Below are 20481 nucleotides of genomic sequence, written 5' to 3' on the forward strand. Positions count from 1 at the left end.
ACATACTTAATTTAATTAAACTTTTAAATAACTTTACCTATTACTTAATTTTAATAAAGCTTTACCTTAACTTTACCTTAAACATAAACATCGGGATCCGGCATCGGCATGCGTTGCATCAGTAAGGATGCTTCACTCAGCCAGATTCCTCCAGCGGATCAATTTCGGAAAATAATTACATCAAAATTGCTCCGCTGGAGGAATCCGGATGGGTTAAACATCCTTGTTGATGCGTTCGCTCTTTTTTTAGTCGTCATTCAGTGCGGACGCTTTTTCAATTTGCTCGTAATCACATAGTAAGCAGAAAAAATGGCACCACTTGCTTCCGCCTGACAGAGTACTTCTTGCGGCAGCGAAAGATCAGAACTATCGGCCTACAATTCAGTTTCGAAGGGGAGAGATATTGAACCCGTACCCGGTGAGTATTGAATTTCCACCTAGGAGGAATATAGGATAACAGCTCATCCAACCAACCGGTCAACTTCAGCTTCATCGTATGAGGCGTGCTCATGCAGGCACTCGTGTTTTCCACGCAATTGACGCACCCTTTGGAGGAAGAAAATGTGTTTCTGCTTAACCTGATGCTCTCTTCAGCAGTAGTCTGTGACGTACCGGATGCGGCTGAGAATGAAATTGACGAGGATCACGACGTTTCGCAGGAGATGGACCTGACGCACTGAGGCAGACTGTGACGAACCGGATGTGACTGGTAATGAATCCGATATTTTTAATAATATTCTAAGCTCTGACGAACAAACAAAAATTTCATCTGAAACACATTCTATGGAAATTGTGGTATATTGTCAAACGTATGAAAAGCGCAACAAAAATGAATGAAATTTATAAAAATATACTGAGCTCCTTTTTTTCAGTTATTTTGGGCACTGAAACTACATGGAACGAGAACATTAAAAGTGAGGAAACTTTTGGAAATGATTATAATGTTTTCAGAGATGATCGTGACTTACTCGAAACCCAAAGAATGTCAGGCGGTGGAGTTCTTATTGCTATTTCTTCAGAATTTATTGCAGAACTTATTGTCTCGTCGAAAGTAAAAGAATTTGAGCATGTGTGGGTAAAGACAAATATTGCTGGTGAAACTCATATTTTTGCCACAGTCTATGTTCCCTCAGACTACGCTTGTAAGTCCTCGTATGAAACGTTTTTCCAAATTGCTGAAGAAATCGTATTTCAATTTCCCCCTGAATTCAAAATTTATATTTTTGAGATTTCAATCACCGCAATGCTGATTTTATTCCTGATTCAGATAATGAGAGTTTTCTTCTCCCAGTCATTGGGAAAAACGAAACATTACAATTTATTTTTGAAAAAATGGCGTTTTTAGGATTAAACCAAATAAACCATGAAAGAAACCAACAGAATTGTTTCCTAGATTTCTTGTTAACAAATATACATGAAGATTTCTGTGTAAGTAAATCTATTTCTCTTTTATGGAGTATTCATCAGTATTTCACACAGCAATCGAGTATTCCATATTTGTTCATGACAGTCAACACCCCAACGACAGTGAGTATGAAAATGTGTTCGACTACAAACATGCTAATTATGATAATATTAAAAATAAATTCAATGGACTAAATTGGAAAACCATGTTGAAGGATCAGGTAAATGTTGAATGTGCAACGGAGGTTTTTTATAAAATTTTGTTTGACGTAATTCACGAGGAAATTTCATTAAAAAGGAGACGACTCAATTAATCCTCCAAATATCCGGTTCGGTTCAATAATCATATCATCAATTTGAAAAATCGTAAACAAAAAGCTCACAAAATATACAGAAAACATAAAAATCGTGATAATCTCGAAAAGTATTTAAGTATTTGTGATCAACTTAATGATACAATTTCTTTGGCACTGTCTGAGTATAACATAAAAACTGAGAATGAAATTAAATCATGTCCAAGAAACTTTTTCAATTACATCAAAACTAAAATGAAATCGTGTAGCTTTCCATCAAAAATGACATTGGATAAAAAGGAAGGTAATAATTCTGATGATATATGTAATCTTTTCGCCACTTTTTTTTTCAAGAAACATACACGAAGTTTTCAGATAATGATCGTGATTATGAATATTTTTCTTATTTTCCTAACTTTTCAACTACTGTTGGCGTTAATAACACTTTGGTTCATGATATTTGGAATGACCTACGAGATTTGGACGCCACTAAATGTTCAGGATCAGATGGAATCCCTCCTATTTTTATGAAAAACTTAGCATCTGAACTCACAACCCCTTTATTCTGGGTGTTTAATATGTCGCTTGAATCTGGTATATTCCCGAAGGAATGGAAAAAAATCTTAGTTAAAAAATAAATAGGTAAAAAATCCGATATTCGAAACTATCGTGGGATTGCTATCATTTCGTGCATTCCAAAACTCTCTCAGCAAAGCGTTTGACAGAATTGATATCCCAATGTTGATTTTTAAATTAGAAAAAATGAGAATTGAAATGAAGCTCCTGACCTGGATTAAATCGTATTTAGTTGATCGCCAGCAAATTGTAAGATTCAACGAGAAAACATCTAAGCCAATTCATGTCACGTCAGGGGTTCCCCAGGGCTCGTACCTAGGCCCCCTTCTTTTTATTTTGTACATTAATGACGTCTCTCTTATTTTAAAAAATATCAGGGTGCTTATATGCATTGATAACATGAAGATATTTTCAGAAATAGGAAGCGATAACGATATGAATGTGTTTCAAAATGAAACACATGTTTTTTACAGATGGTGTAGTAAAAGTTTATTGAAACTAAATATTAAAAAAATGTAATCTTATAACGTACAGTAGAAAACTACACAAACAAATCTGTGTATTACATTAGGTAATGTAAATGTTCAAAAATGTGAAAATGTAAGAGATTTAGGTGTTATTCTAGATTCTAAATTGACATTTGTGGACCATTATAACACAATAAAACATAGAGCAGGCAATATGCTTAATTTTATTAAACGTTTCGGTATCCACTTTAATGTTCCTTATACAATAAAATCACTTTACGTTGCTTATGTGAGGTCAATTTTAGAATATTGTAGCGTTGTTTGGTCACCCTATACGAAAAAGCATGAAGAACGAATAGAGTCAATCCAAAAGCAATTTTTATTATATGCACTACGTAAGTTACGTTGGACGGCTTTTCCTCTCCCGTCATATGAAGCACGTTGTTTTGCTGATCAGCATTCAAACATTGAAAGAACGTCGGGATTACGCAAAGATTTCTTTATTAAACAATATCATTTCGCAACGCATTGACTCAGCTGATCTATTGTCAAATTTTTATGCACCTTCCCGACAGTTACGCAATCGACAGTTGTTCGCAGTAGATCGCCATCGGACCAATTACGCTAAATTTGGACCTGTAAATCAGATGATGACTGTTTATAATCATCATTGTGAAATGATTGACCTAAATATGCTCTCAACAGAATTAAAAATATATTTCAGAACCCTGCGAAGTCGTAGAACATAAGTCCTAATGTTAATATGTAGTCTACGATTTGATTGATTGACGAATAAATAAATAAATTAATTAATAACGGAATTAGTGAAAGCAGCCGGCTGAAAAAAGTATTTTAAAAAATCATCAAAATTTTGGTTCTGTCTGTTATTATTTGTAATTACTTTCCAAAATTGATCCGCTGAAGGAATCTGGCTGAGTTATGCATCCTTACTGATGCAACGAATCAATAAAGATGCTAAACTCAGCCGGATTCCTCAAGCGGATCAATTTTGGAAAACAATTACATCAAAATTGATCCACCGGAGGAATCCGGATGAATTAAACATCCTTATTGATGCGTTGCATCAGTAAGAATGCTTAACTCAGCCGGATTCCCCTAGCGAATCAATTTTTAAAAATAATTACACTTAATAACAAACTGTTCAGTACTTACCATCAACTTTGCTTGAAGATGGCCATCGGAGGCCAATTTCACGACGCGGATAAAAAAAAACACTATATGAAAAAATGACTGACCACGTAATCAGTCGCCGCGAAAAAAAATCACAAAAAAATGGCTAAGTTCCATCCGACATTTGGTAGCCGGGCGTCCGGATCCCGGAGCGCCATTTGGTAGGCCAGCGGATGAAATTACTCTAGCGGGGCGGTCCGCCCTTCGTTCGCATCCCGGACGAAGGGCGAACGATCAGTCTTCAAGGCGCCCAATGTCAAATGACGTCACTTTTCACCGGCAATTCGTGTGGGTGGGTGCACAGAGAAACAAAATCCCCTTAATTTAAGTTCTTTCTACTTAATTTTGGGTAATTTTGAGTTTTGTATCCCACTCTCAAGGGCCACCCACATTAGATCCGTTTGCGTTGCGTTGACGTAAATTTGACAGTTAGACAAAAGATTTAGCTGTCACTTTGCCGCAACGCGTCCCATCCGGATCTAATGTGCGAGGCCCTTCACGTTTTGTTGTTGTCAAAAACGGAACGAGAGATTCGACTTTCTCATGACTATCGTTCAATAAGCTACTAGTGATTATATGAGATATTCTCAAATTTGAGTCAATTGAACTTAATTTTGGGTAGCAAATATAAAGAATACAAATACAAATACTCACGAGTAAGTAATTATTTTTGCCGTTGTCAAATGTAAACTACTATAAGCGGTTTACTGAAAATTAGCTTATTGAACGGAACATGGGAGATGAGTGAAAAGAACTTAATTTTGGGTAATTTTTCGGTTCCGTGTGCTTGCACTAAAACATGCTATTTCAAAACTACTCAAATTTGGGTAGAATCCACTCAGATCGGTCAAAACCAGCCCAGTGGCAGACGCGTAGGCAACATGTTATACAGTGACAGCGGGCCCAGCACAGCAAAATAAATGATTTGAGCCCGGGACATTCTGCCTACTGTCAAACGCTGCTGTTGGTATAGGCCTTGTCACTGGCCTGGTCAAAACTGAACCTTCCCAAAAATGGGTAAACTATGTTGGGAGTGACAAGTTGACAAATGGACAACATCGACATGAATCCAATCGACTTTGTTCATTTGTCAACTTGTCACTCCTAACATAGTTTACCCATTTTTGGGTAGGTTCAGTTTAGACCAATCTGTGTGGATTCTACCCAAATTTGGGTAGTTATGAAATAGCGTGAAATCCATCGGTTTAGTCGTCTATTGGCGTTGACGGCGGTACTGTAACTCTTTACTCTTATGGTGAAATTCCATAAACAACTGTCATTCTGTGCGTGAAACATAGCGGACGGCTCCATATTCTTTCACTCCTCTGAAAAATCCCCTAGAGAACTGTCACTCTATGCCAGCCAATGCCAGCCAATGCCATCAACGCGAATAAAGTACAAGAGTTTCAATTCACAGTATCATTATTTGAGAAAATTATGTCCATTGTGAATTGTATAAAAAAAAAATAACCGTCTGATCCCGATCTTGTTAGCCCAACATTGAAAAAATGCCGTCGTTAAGGCAAAAAGTGTGTGGTACAAATATGTTCAGCTGGAAACATTAAAATGTTTTCAAATTTATGTTTTTTTTTAAATTCACTGTCATTGTTTTCTTTTTAGGTTACAACATATTTCAGGCAGTTCAGTTTCATTGCTGATCGAGAAGAAAGGGTAACTTCCGACAACAAAGTATCGGAAGGATCCTTCATTACGAGATACATAGACGGGTGAGTTTCATTGGGCGCTATGAAAAAATAAGAGGTTGTATCCAAGGCACGGCCGTAGATTTGACGTAGGATTACGAAAGGTAGTTTAGATGTCACAGCAAAAGTATAGTAAATATTTAATTGATTTCTCAACTCGTTAACAGTGAAAAACTTTGATAGGTTGAAATTCGGAAGCAATTTGAGAGTTCTGTTTTGAGGTGCTCTGTCGGTGTCCATGTAGTACAATCCAATTCTGGACGATATGTCTTGTATACAAGCTCTTACTTGAGCTCAATTAAGATAATTCGGCAGTATTTTTTTTGGCATAATTCTCTTAATAGGAAGGGCTTAAAATTTGCATCAAAAGGCATAAAGATAGGTACCATCTGGCATGCCCAGTGCTCGGTATCAATATTCGGTGACTGCGTTAGGGAAACTTGGTAGAATGTTATTGTAAATGTTTAGCTACATTCTTAACTTTTGATTACCGCACATCTCCTGCGCCGAAAGAAAACATTACTGCGGAGATGTTTCGCGGTATCGAATATTGCTCAGTCTCAGCAGAAAACACAACGAGAGACACCGAATCGGCGAATTCTGAAAGCGGAAGGGAGAGAAGTAGGTAGTGGTAATAAGTCGATGTCCTTTTTATTTCATAGCACTAGCAGCCCAGCTGCGGTGCTGTTTCGATGGAGAAGTGTGGAGCTCCGCTGCTTCTGTATGCACGCTTAGATTTTTTTACAGGAGTTAGTATTTTTACTGGATTTTTGGATTACTGACTCGGTTAAAATTCAAATGACTGTTATTCGTAAAGATTGGATAAAATCGAAAGTTTTTATTTTTCATCATTACACGGGGTTAACAGAAATAAGTCAGTAAATTTTCGTAACACATTTTCTCAACTTTGAATTTTTTAAATTTTACCGAAGAGTTCCGCAATTCAAAAACTCGGTAAATATTACTGACTCGATAAGTGTGTACTGATGTATGGTTGGTGAAGAGGCTAGCATGTGGAGGGTATTCTCGGGCTAGTGAATGCCACCCTTCTTTCTTTCTTTCTTTCTTCTTCTTCGCATTTCAAGCTTATTGCATATAGCATATTAGCTAATTGCGTTCTCTCAACTTAGTGTTCTAGATGCACTTCCACAGTTATTAATTGAGAGCTTTCGATGCCTGTACCATTTTTGCATTGGTATAATTGTGTGGCAAGTCCAATCATACATCTATGCCCAGGGAAGTCGAGAAATTTTCCAACCCGAAAAATTCCTAGACCGGACCGGGAATTGAACCCAGCCACCCGCAGCATGGTCTTGCTTTGTAGCTGCGCCTTTACCGACTGAGCTAAGGGAGGTCCCGTGAATGCCACCCATCCCCACTTATAATTCAGTAATACACTATTTATTCATTTCTGTTTGATATGTTTACAAAGTTTGCAAACAGAACTGAGCATTGCAGTGCACCAATTTTCCAAGTCATAGACTTCAGATAACTGTTCAAAGTCCCAGATTTTTTATAAGAAACGCGGACGGTTGGAAGGGATCTTTACATAGAAATTGTTTTAAGGTGATACGATCTAGAACCTCGGGCTCTGGTGCCACTTCGCTTTTTCCAGGAGGTCATTATCTGCTACCGGAAAACATACAATAACAATTAACTCCCTAGAAAACTCGAAGTGGCAGTGAAAGTGCCTGTGGACGCTGGATCGTATCACCTTAAGAACTCAGTATGTTCCATTCCCAGGTTGGAAATTTTCTCAACTTCCCTGGGCATTAAGTATCACTGTGCTTGTAATAATACAGATTCATACATTGGTTGGCATAAAAATCTTTCAATTAATTACTGTGACTGAGTTCTTAAGTCATACTGAGTTCTTAAGGTGGTATGGTTAAGCATCCACAAATCAAAGGCAATTCAATTATAATAGACGACGATCTTCAGCTCTTGATCCGTCTTAAAAATGTCCGTAGGAGACAATATCAAAGAACACGCGATCCTGCCATGAAAGTTATCTGGCGGGATTTGCAAAAACAAATTAAAAAGCGATTCTCTGCCCTGAGGAACAAAACTTTTGAAAATAATATTTCTAAATTAGACCCGAGTTCCAAACCCTTTTGGAAACTGACAAAAATTTTAAAAAAATCTCAAAGGCATATTCCAGCGCTTAAAGAAGGTGGTAAAATTTTGATCACAAATTTGGAAAAAGCTCAGAAACTTGCTAAGCAATTCGAGAGTTCCCATAATTTCAGTTTGGGTCTTACTAGTCCTATTGAGAATCAGGTTGCTCGGGATTATCTGAATATTTTCTTTCTGATGATTCCTGGGGGACTGATTTGGACGAAGTAAGGTCTATAACTAAAAAGTTTCAAAATATGAAAGCTCCAGGTGATGATGGAATTTTCTATATCCTCATCAAAAAACTCCCAGAGAGTACCTTGTCTTTCTTGGTAAAATTAATTTAAAAGATGTTTCCATTTGGCAAACTTTCCTGATAAATGGAAAAATGCAAAAGTTGTTCCAATTTTGAAGCCGGATAAAAATCCAGCTGAAGCTTCTAGCTATCGTCCAATAATTAAAATCGCTTTCTTCAATAAGTAAACTTTTTGAAAAGATAATTTTAAATAGAATGATGCTTCCCATCAATACGAACTCAATTTTTGCAGATGAGCAGTTTGGATTTCGCCATGGGCATTCAACTACTCATCAACTCTTAAGAGTTACCAATTTAATTCGTTCAAACACATCTGAACTCAACTGGAGTTGCTCTTCTAGAAAAAGCATTCTACAGTGTTTGGCATGAAGGTTTGATTGCTAAATTGAAAAAGTTTAATTTTCCACTTTACATTATGAAATTAGTTCAGAATTATTTAACTGACAGAACTCTGCAGGTTAATTACCCAAATTCCAAATCCAATCGACTACCTTTTAGTGCATGAGTTCTTCAGGGCAGCATTCTTGGGCCTATATTGTATAACATTTTCACTTTGGACCTCCCTGATTTGCCTCAGGGTTGACACAAATCTTTGTTCGCTGATGACACAGGCATTTCCGCTAAAGGAAGAAGTCTTCGTGTTATTTGCAGCATACTGCAGAAAAGTTTAGATATTTTCTCTTCTTATTTACAAAAATGGAACATTTCTCCCAACGCTTCCAAAACTCAACTTATAATATTTCCACATAAGCCTAGAGCTTCGTTTTTGAAACCTAGTAGTAGTCACATATTCACTATGAACGGAGTTCCAATTTCTTGGTCAAACCAAGTGAAATATCTTGGATTCTTACTTGACCAAAAATTAACTTTTAAAGGTCACATTGAGGGCATTCAAGCCGAATGTAACAAATATATAAAATGCTTGTATCCTCTTACAAACAGGAAATCCAAACTGTGCCTGACGAATAAACTTCTAATATTTAAACAAGTTTTTAGACCGGCCATGCTTTACGCTGTGCCAATATGGTCTTGTTGTTGCACTACCAGGAAAAAAAGCACTTCAAAGGATTCAGAACAAAGTTCTGAAGATGATTTTGAAGTTGCCTCCCTGGTACAGTACTACCGAAGTACATAGAATTTCGAATGTTGAGACTTTAGAACAAATGTCCAACAAAATAATTAATAATTTCAGGCAAAAATCGTTGCAATCCTCAATAGCAACGATTAATTCTCTTTATACTTAGATAAGATTTAGTTTTAGTTTTTAGTTTTAAGATATCAATTGTTATACTGACATGCAGGATTAAAAAACCTGTTTAAAATACTGAATTTCCAAGACAGGAACAATGTAAAAATACTTAGATATATATCATAAAAATTAAGACTGGTAAGTTACTGTAGTAACTGGAGCACCTAGGTTAAAATGAAATGTAATTTATTTTGAATTTGAAACAAATAAAGAGTTAAAAAAAAAAATATGAAAGACAATGTCCATCAATTTCTCATAAAATCAGTTTCAAGTACATAACTAGTTTCAAAGAAATTCATATTGATCCACTGCACACCTTTACAGTTTAAAGGTTAAAAATGATACGAAACTGTGCTGTCTTTACTTCCTATAATTAATCCCATATGGAAAATGGCAGACCTCTAGACAGTTTAATTGTAGAATGAATATGAATGCGTAATATTAATATGAAATGAAATTAGGTGCAAACTACTAGTGCATATCGTTGATATCTCAAAAAGGATAAAAATCATTATCATCTGCATTATCTACTCACAAAAATAACTAACTCAATCCTTTAAATTTGTCAAACCTCTTAACGGAATCTCTTTATGAAGAGCCTTGAGTGCACACTAAGAAATTATCGCCGATTTCGGTAATTTTTACCGAAATCTGAACAGCTGAACTGTTCGGTAAAATTTATGCAATTCAATTCAATTGCTTTTCAGCTACTTTGAAACTAAATCTCCTCTAAAATGACAAGATTTGATCATTTAAACAAGATTGAACATGTTTTGAAATTATTTTCAAATTCAACAGCCTTTAAAATGAAGGTCAAAGTTTTACCGAACGCTGTTCTGATTTCGGTAAAATTTACCGAACACGAAAACAAAATCTGAGTGTGTGTGTTGGTTCATTTCCTTTAAATTCCGTTATAATTGCTTATCTTTTGAAGGATACGCGTATTTCGTCCACTACTTGCAGACTTCATCAGTGACAAGTATTCAACACCACTTGCACGCAGAAAAAAATATTTTAAAAGTAATAATATTTGACGTAAAATCAATAAGAATTTCATTTTGTTTTGGCTGCAAAAAGAAATCATTATTGTTTCAACAATCCAGTATTTTTGTTTCTAAAAACCCATGGATTGTTAAATCAAAAAGAAAATCTTTTAGAATTTACAAGAGCTTTCATGGTTTTGACGTAAGCTGTCAAATTTGGCAGCTGGGTCAACAACAAAAATATGTTTGTTTTTAAAAGAGATTTCTTGTTGATTCAATCATATTTATTTTATAAAGTCTGACAATTCACGCAGTAGAAATAAAAATGTGTTTATTGATGTAAAAATAATATGGCATTTTTTTTATGTTTCGTTTTCATTTGGAAACAAAATTGCAGAAATTGTAATTGAATTTCTGAGGCATAAAATAAAAGCCCCGGTTCATGAGTTGATGGGTCGATATGTAGGGTCCAGATGTGGGAGCTGCCTTTCTGGCGTCGGGAGCATTGATACTCAGTACGGAAAACAAGATCGACGGAAAAAAATAAAGGAAAAAAAAACAGAAATATTGATTATATTTATCAACTGCAGCTCGAATTGCAGCATACTTACTTAACTCAAGTCTCAAGATTTTCGAAAATCTTGCACTTATTTCCCGAAATTTACAATTAAAAACAATACTTACGTGGAACGCGTAGGTATTGTTATTGTTTACATTTTTGTCCGGGTGAAAACGAGGGAATGGTTGGTAGTAATTTTTGCTTTCATGGCTCAGAGAATGGACACAGCAAATAAATGCTAAATAAAATTAACTATTGTTGGCTTAATAATAGAATATTGTTATTTTTACAATAGTTGCATTTGAAAAGTGGCTGATTAAAACAAAAAGAATACTATTTTGAATTTATATGAATAAGTATTATTGAAACAACAAAAAGCAATATAATTTCAACTGGAATTGTTTGCTTAAATACAATTAAAGATGTTTTTGGTTCAATGCAAACAATTTTCTGTCCGTGTGGCACTTGGCACTGATGAAGTCTGCAAGTAGTAGACGAAATACGCGTATCTGTCAAAAGATAAGCAATTATAACGGAATTTATAGGAAATAAACCAACACACTCAAAGCTTTTCGCAAACTGTTAAATAAGTGACAGAAGATCAGCATGTGATTCAAACTGTCTGTTAGTTTGTAAGACTATGGAATTAAATTAAAAATTAATAAAATTAACTACATTTTGAAACAAACAAAAAAACGATTGATAGCTTTTAAACGCAAAAATAACATTTGGAAACACTGCACCAAAAACTCTTTTTCTAGATTAATCGGATAGTTTATTTATTTTTTCCTTGATTTGTTTTCCGTTGATCTTGTTTTCCGTGCCGAGCACCAATGCTACCAACGCCAGTGAGGCAGCTTCCACACCTGGACCGTACACCTATCGACCCATCAACTTATGAACCGGGGACCAACGGCTTTATTTTCCCCCTCAAAACATCCCGGCGATGCCGACTGGGATTGAACCCAGGCTTGCTGGGATGAGATGTAATCACGCGCGTAACCACTACACCACCGGCACCGCTTAATTGGACAGTTATCTTCTGAAAATATTCAAAATAATAGGTCTGAAGAGGGATTCCATCTGCTTTATAAAATACCTCAAAAAATCACTTTCCTGAAATGTTTTATTCTTTTTCCTCCAAAAATCTTTATCATAGCAATGTTAATTTATCTTATTTAAAACATACTGAGGAACACAATTGTCCGACAAATAAAATGTTTAATTCAAATATATTCCCAAAAAATCCCATTAAAGTTTTTAGTTGGCCGATTAAACTTAAATTTTGCAAATGTTTTCCCAGTTTCATGTTTTCTTGCAAATAGCTATTAATGCAACAAGTTGCAAAATGAAGATTTTATCAGCACATATTACGACGAGTACTGAAAATATCGAGTTTTGCAACGAGTTGCATACAACATTTTTTTTAGCATTTCCAAAAATACTCTTTGAGTTCCAATTTTTTTATGTACGTTAAAATAAAATAGAAGGCGAGCAAACTGAGTTCTTTTACTTAGCGGGCGAAAATAAATTTTAAACATTCTCATAATTTTTAGCATTTTTTGGTACATGGTTGCTGTATCTCGGGAAATACGCAAATAACTTTTTGCTGATAAGTGTTTCTTATGTTAAAAAGGATGGGGAACACGATGGTGCTATCAAATTGAAAACCTTAATATACTCATTCTGTGAAAAATGCATTAAACGCAAATATAAAGTAATTGGCAACACTGTACAAACATAACAAATTCATATTTAGATTTCTTGTTTAATTTTCTCATAAAACACTCTATAATGATAATTACAGCTTTATTTGTTCCGAAGATATTGATAAAATAAAGTAGTGCTTTCTTGAAAATCTTGAAAAAATATAAAATGCTCCACTGGACCGAGCGGTGCTTTGATCGACTCAATATTTTGGATTCATAAAAGTCAGACCAAAAGAAACATCTCCTCCAAATTTGGTCCAAATCGGAAGTGATCAATTTCAAGTGCCTTCGGACACTTGACGCGGAATGACCCATATGTAGATTGAGTCCTGGAGGACATTTTTGCAGGATGTGTCAGTGTAATCACCCTGCATTGTTCATTGTGTTAATATTGTTTTTTGGGTTTCTGCTTTTTTCTCATATCATTTTTTTTTTATCTAGTTCGTTTATTTGGAAGGCTCAATCGCGTTAGCTTTACGGAGCCGATAATTCATTGTTCACTGTGTGTAACAAAATTCACTTAATTCTATGTCTAGTAGGAGTTGGGCCGATTACTCGCGGCTTACTCGAGGTTAGAAGGGTACATTTTCGAAGGATAGGATCAGGGGAGGAGCTTGGGGTAGGGTTTCGTTGTCTCATCAGAGCGTTGTCGCCAGTATGAACGGTAGTGCTGTTCTAGCTTCGTCCGGAGTTCGACCGGCTATGGTGGGTGACCAGTGGGCGACGATGAGACTCATCGAGACGGGGGGACAAGACAAACAAAAACTAATAAAGAGAGACAAAAGACAAAAGGAATTAAATTCTTATACTAGACATTTGAAGAAAACCATAAACGGACTGCATATAGCAGAGATCACGGGTTGCCAATACGTCTCTGATAGGAACATAGGGTTGTCTTCCTTGGGCCTCGAGGGTATTCAAAAGTCGCTCTCTGGCGGCGTCATTATCCGTACATTGCCAAACTGCGTGTTCGATGTCATCGTAACCGTTTCCACACCGACAGATGTTGCTGTCCACGAGATTTATTCTATTGAGATGAGCATCTAGCGAGTAGTGGTTGGACATAAGTCTACTCATCACGCGAATGAAGTCACGAATTAAGCCCAAGTCTTTAAACCACGCTCTCGAAGAAACATTAGGAATAATTGAATGTAACCACCGTCCAGATTTCCAGTGTCCCAATCGGTTTGCCAACTCGAAAAGGTACTCTGACGCACTAAATGGTAAAATTCATCGTGTGAAATTTGCCTGTCATATAATTCGCCTTCCTGCCCGCCTACCTTTGCGAGAGAGTCCGCCTTCTCTTTGCCTGGGATTGAGCAATGTGAGGGGACCCATACAAAGGTAATCATATATGATCTTTCGACCAGCACACACATCTGCTCCCTTACCTTTGAAAGGAAATAAGATGAGTGCCTACCTTGTTTCATCGACCGAATAGCCTCAATCGAACTGAGACTATCCGTGAAGATGAAGTAAAGGTCTGCGGGCATGTTGGACATCATCCCCGATGCGAAGTTGATTGCTGCCAGCTCAGCAACAAAAACGGAACAAGGTTCCTGAAGTTTGCGGAAGGCGCTAGAGTTTTCATTGAAGACACCGAAGCCAGTGGATCCATTGAGACGGGACCCGTCTGTAAAATATCTTTTCATGCAATTGACTTGTTGGTACTTTTCAGTAAAAATACGCGGAATAATAATAGGTCGAAGTTGATCGGGAATCCCATGAGTTGCTTGTTTCATGGTCAGATCATATTCAATTGAGGAACTGCGATTGGTGAAGTGAACACGGTCTGGAGTATAACAAGGAAGACACATATCTGATGATATGTAGTGGTGGTAGATTCTCATAAATCGAGATTGTGTGTTCAGCCCAAGAATTTCTTCAAAATTAGCAATTATAAGTGTGTTCGTCACTCCGCATTTGATTAGTATTCTGAGAGAGAGCTCCCAGAAACGGTTCTGGAGGGGTGTTACTCCTGCCAGAACCTCGAGACTCATGTTATGCGTTGAGTGCATACAGCCTAGAGCAATACGCAGACAACGATATTGAATTCGTTCCAATTTTATTAGGTGACTTTTTCTTGCCGAGAGAAAGCAGAAAGAGCCGTACTCTAGAACAGAGAGAATAGTTGTTTTTATAAAGCGTTATGAGGTCTCCCGGATGAGCACCCCACCATGTGCCGCAAATTGAACGGAGAAAGTTGATCCTCTGCTGACATTTTTGCTTCAAATACGTAATATGGGCATTCCAAGTGCACTTTGAATCAAACCAGACCCCAAGGTACTTGAAAGACAATGATTGGGTAATGTTTCTGCCCAAAAGATTAAGCTGCATTTGGGCTGGGTACCGCTTTCGAGTAAATACTACCAGTTCAGTTTTCTGCGGCGAGAATTCGATCCCTAGATTCATAGCCCAAGAAGACAAGTTATCTAAGGAATTTTGCAATGGTCCTTGCAAGTCCACGGCATGTGGACCTCTTACGGAAACCACACCGTCATCTGCAAGTTGTCTTAGCGTGCATTGTTCTGCCAAACAGTTGTCGATATCTTTGATATAAAAGTTATAAAGAAGAGGGCTGAGACATGAGCCTTGGGGCAGGCCCATGTAACTAATTCTGGAAGTTGTCAGTTTTCCAAGAGAAAATTTCATTTGCTTTTCTGACAACAAATTGTACAAGAAATTATTTAAAATTCCAGAAAGTCCACATCTGTGCAGATTATCTGACAGAATTTCAATGGAAACTGAATCAAAAGCCCCCTTAATGTCCAAGAATACTGAAGCCAATTGCTCCTTGTGCGCAAAGGCCAGTTGAATATCTGTGGAAAGCAGCGCTAGACAATCGTTTGTTCCTTTGCTCTTGCGGAACCCAAACTGTGTATTTGATAGCAAGTTATTTGATTCGACCCAGTGATCGAGTCTCCGAAGGATCATTTTCTCCAACAATTTCCTAATGCACGAAAGCATAGCAATCGGACGGTATGAGTTATGGTCAGACGCTGATTTGCCAGGTTTTTTAATGGCTATTACTTTGACCTGTCTCCATTCAGGCGGTACAATGTTGTTTTCTAGCAAGGAATTGAATAAATCTAGCAAGCGTCTTTTAGCGATATCTGGGAGATTTTTCAGAAGATTGAATTTAATCATATCGCTTCCCGGTGAGGAGTTGTTCGATGAAAGAAGAGCCATAGAGAAATCCAGCATTGAGAATGGTCTATCCAGAGAGCCACCGCTAGGAGACGCTTCTCGAAGAATATTTTGTGCTGGAACTGAGTCCGGACAGACCTTTTTAGCGAAATCGAATATCCATCGGTTGGAGTATTCTTCACTCTCATGAGCGGTTACGCATGTTGCGAGCCACCCTCCACAAGGTGTTCATTGAGGTTTCTCGTGAGAGTCCCTCGACGAAATTGCGCCTATAACCGTGTTTTTTTGCTTTGATTAATTGTTTCAGCTTTGTCTCAAGCTTTGAATATTCCTCGAAGTAAGTGGAGGTTTTGTGTCTACGAAAAGCTTTGAAAGCATCAGATTTTTCTACATACCATTTTGTGCATTCTTTGTCCCAACCAGGTGTGGCTGGTCTCCTTTTAAAGGGTGCACTTGGAACTTTTCTTTTTTGTGCTTCCAGTGAGCTTTTGTAAATCTTCCAATGGTGGAAGCGCATCTATTGATTCGACACCGATTGTCACCGCCGTTGCATATTTCTGCCAGTCGATGTTCCTTGTAAGATCAAATGGAACCCGAGATGGTTCTGCAGAGTGAGGGCCACACTTTATTGAAATGATGATTGGAAAATGATCGCTACCATGGGGATCATTGATAACCTTCCACTGACAATCCAATGATAGCGATCTTGAACACAAAGATAGGTCGAGTCGGCTTTCTCGAGCCGGAGGTTTTGCTATACGTGTCGCTTCACCAGTGTTCAAAATAGTCAAATTGAAATCGTCACATAAATCGTAAAAATAGCCGCTCTATTGTCGTCATATAGATCGCCCCACCCAGTACCATGGGAGTTCATATCACCCAGAATTAATACTGGGGATGGAAGAATCGAAACTAGATTCCAGAGTTGACTACGGCTAATGGAGGTTCTTGGTGGAACGTATACTGAAGCTATGCAAAGATCTTTGTTCTTCACATTTATTTGGTAAGCAACGATTTCGACGCCGGATAGAGCAGGAAGGGAAATTTTGTAGAAAGGGTAGCACTTTTTGATCCCTAAAAGTACTCCTCCATAAGAATCGTCTCTATCCAGGCGTATAATGTTAAAATCGTGGAAGTTGAGTTCTTTATCGGAAGAAAGCCATGTTTCACAGAGAGCAAATATATCACAATCAGAATTGTGAAGTAAAAATTTGAACGAGTCTAGTTTAGGCACTAGACTACGGCAGTTCCACTGTAGCACCGCACACTGGGGCAGATCAGTGATTTTCTCGGAAAAAATTAATAACTTTTGAACAAAGCATCCAATCAGAATACTGTCTTCGGTAAAGTTGTTTGTATTAGTTAAGCGCTTCTTCTGAATAAATTAATTAGTTCGCAACTTGGTCGTAGAGATGGCGCGCGAATCTAACTTTTGAATAAAGCATCCTAGACGTATGGTGTTTTCAACAAAGTTTTTTATCTATTGAAATGAAGGAAAGTTGCAGAAGACTTAAAACTTCCATAACCTTTAGTTTCGGAGATATAGGGTGTATTGAAAAATATGATGCTAAAATTCTTATTTGTAATTTTTTTGTATATTTTCATATGTTTGCTCTGGTTTCTGCATTTATTCCAACGAAAACAAACTAGGTGCAAATTTTCATTGCACTATTTGTGGAATTTATAGTGGTTTTAGTGAAATATTATCGAAAAACATGATATTTTGCCTCTATTTTAGGTAGGTGGGCTTCTCGTAGGGGCAGCTAAGGGCAGCTGGACTTTGTCTCTTTTGCTAGCTCATGTCATTGTCTAACATATACCAGAAAACTGAAGACATGATATTCGATGATTTTTTTTAATTTCACCTTTTGTAAACCGTTACAAGTATCTCTACTAATAAGGAAACCTGTCAGTAATGTATAATTTTTATTCGTTAAACTTTTTAAATTGCAGAAGCAGTAATGGTTTAAAGATTAAACTATCTCTTAAGTTGAAGTATTTAGAAATCAGTTGTCCTTAATTGTCACTATTTGTCAAATGAATCCGGTGGTTGTAATAATGCCAATACCTCGTTCTTTTTTTTTCATTAATTGGGCTGAATTTTTCTTCGGTCTTTTTCGCAGACTTGTAATTAATGGATCTGGTTGTAAAATAAGTTTGATGTGCTTGTGTGATCTATTATCTTTACTTAAATTAATTTTGAGACACCACTAAACGAAAAGCATGTTGAGCATATGGCATAGAATAAACAACTGTTGAAAATTTACATTGAAGGTGAATCCATTATAGCAACTTTGTGGATTATTGCTCAAGACCGGAAATTGATCACTGAACTGAGACGAGAAAAAAATTCACGCTTATGGATACCAACTACTGAAACATTAACGCACATTATTAATTCTCGATTACTTTTTCGAAGAGATGTATCAGCTTTGTAAACAATGCATTTTATCGTCGGTTTGGCGTAACTGGTAGCTCGCTCACGTATACTAACACTACCATCAAATAGGGGAAATTTTCTCCTGCATGATAGTGGTGTTCGTATGCGTGGATGAGCTACCAGTTACACCAAACCGACGATCAAATGCATTGTTTACAAAAGCTGATACGTCTCTTCGAAAAAGTAATCGATAATTGTACGTTGTACACGATCACGTTGGCACGGCAGCACACCCCTAATAAATTTGTTATGGTCATTTTGCTTAACGACGTGTTTGGGGTATCATCCAAACCATTTGTGGAAAAGTTCAACTATTTGGGCTATTGTTCGTTTATGGTATTTGTTTATTAGAGGCAGCTTGTACGATGATGTCACATATACAACTTTACCTGGGTAATGCAGCTGATTGAGCTGACGTATACATGGTGGAAAAGGACGGATAATCGTGTAGTAAACAGAGAGTCAAAAACAGATGATAGCATCAAAAACATTCTCAAAATTCAGCACAGCATTTAAAATGGTGACATGTCAAAAATTTATATAATGTTTTTCATTATGTGAAACAGTTCATTTCAATGTAAAGGATGTTTTTATCGGTATATATAAAGTGAAATTAAAAAAAATCATCGAATATCATGTCTTCAGTTTTCTGGTATATGTTAGACAATGACATGAGCTAGCAAAAGAGACAAAGTCCAGCTGCCCTTAGCTGCCCTTTCGAGAATCCCACCCACCTCAAATAGAGGCAAAATATCATGTTTTTCGAGAATATTTCACTAAAACCACTATAAATTCCACAAACAGTTCAATGAAAATTCGCACCTAGTTTGTTTTCGTTGGAATAAATGCAGAAACCAGAGCAAACATATGAAAATATACAAAAAAGTTAACAAATATGAATTTTGACATCATATTTTTCAATATACCCTATATCTCCGAAACTAAAGGTTATGGAAGTTTTAAGTCTTCTGCAACTTTCCTTCATTTTAATAGATAAAAAACTTTGTTGAAAACACCATACGTCTAGGATGCTTTATTCAAAAGTTAGATACGCGCGCCATCTCTACGACCAAGTTGCGAACTAATTAATTTATTCAAAAGAAGCGCTTAACTAATACAAACAACTTTACCGAAGACAGTATTCTGATTGGATGCTTTGTTCAAAAGTTATTAATTTTTTCCGAGAAAATCACTGATCTGCCCCAGTGTGCACCGTGATCATATCTTCAACCTCGTTCGACGAATTATCCATCGAAAGATATGATTGATGCAAGGAGGGGCCATGAAACAGTCAATTGCTTAAGATATGATTCTAACGTTGGAAGCAAGGCAGAAACTAAGCTTCTTAGAGGGTCTTGTATGTTGAACATGTTTAATATGAATTCCACAATGTACGAAAAAGCTAGCAAACCTCGTTCGGACTTGGATTTCTTTTGAGAAGTTTGAGGAGCAGCTTTTTTATTTTTTTTTATTTTTGTTGGGCAATGGCGGAAAATTCTTGCTGCATCCAGGGATTGGATCAACAGGAGCCTTCGGTTTTGTTTTTTCATCCCCATTACCCTGGGAATTTGGCAATCGTCTGGAGGTGACTTTAGTTTTCTTACGGCGCACTTTCGGGGAGGGGCATTTTCTTTTTGAGGAACCGTCCATTTTTGAAGGTGCGTGTACCACCGTAGAATCACCTTCATCGGATGAGTCAGAGTCTGATTCTTCAGCTGACAAAACCGAAAATTGGTTTGCATCTTGGACGGCTGATGCAGCCTTCAACATTTGAGCATATGTTTGCTTGGAGCGTCCAGAGATTGAACGCTGCACTTTATCGGAGTGCTGTTTGTACATCGGGCACTCCTGCAAGGGGTGAGGATTCTCGCCACAGTAAGCGCATTTTACTGATTCTTTGTGGCAAAATCCTCTTTGTGGGTTTCACCACATTTGCCACAACGAGTTTTGTTGCCGCAATGGCTGGCCGAGTGTCCCAGCCTTTTGCAGTTGGTACAATTATATACCCTCTGTACAAACAGTCGCACCGGAAAAAAGCACCATTAATTTTAACAAAGTTTGGGATAACTGAACCTGCGAAAGTCACCCGGAACGAGTCTGAATGTTTATAAACTTTTTTACCGTCTAGCAAAGATGCTGAATGCAGTTGCCTCTTTGTGGGTTTCACCACATTTGCCACAACGAGTTTTGTTGCCGCAATGGCTGGCCGAGTGTCCCAGCCTTTTGCAGTTGGTACAATTATATACCCTCTGTACAAACAGTCGCACCGGAAAAAAGCACCATTAATTTTAACAAAGTTTGGGAGAACTGAACCTGCGAAAGTCACCCG

At 37.2% G+C, this 20481-nt stretch overlaps 1 protein-coding gene across 1 annotated transcript in view; it reads left to right on the forward strand.

The window, feature by feature from the left end:
- Positions 1 to 5314: 5314 nt before the first annotated feature.
- The window catches only part of LOC135714847 (PP2C-like domain-containing protein CG9801), a 79835-nt gene continuing 64668 nt past the window's right edge, over positions 5315 to 20481 (forward strand). Inside the window, exons 1-2 of the mRNA XM_065238225.1 lie at positions 5315 to 5460; positions 5552 to 5658. Of these exons, the coding sequence (XP_065094297.1) occupies positions 5440 to 5460; positions 5552 to 5658 (128 nt within the window). The 5' untranslated portion in view covers positions 5315 to 5439. The remainder of the gene's footprint in view (positions 5461 to 5551; positions 5659 to 20481) is intronic.

This window comes from Ochlerotatus camptorhynchus, unplaced genomic scaffold, assembly GCF_037179485.1.
Source record: "Ochlerotatus camptorhynchus isolate MF236.1 unplaced genomic scaffold, CSIRO-AGI_Acam_v1.1 ptg000741l, whole genome shotgun sequence".
NCBI classification, from domain to species: domain Eukaryota; kingdom Metazoa; phylum Arthropoda; class Insecta; order Diptera; family Culicidae; genus Ochlerotatus; species Ochlerotatus camptorhynchus.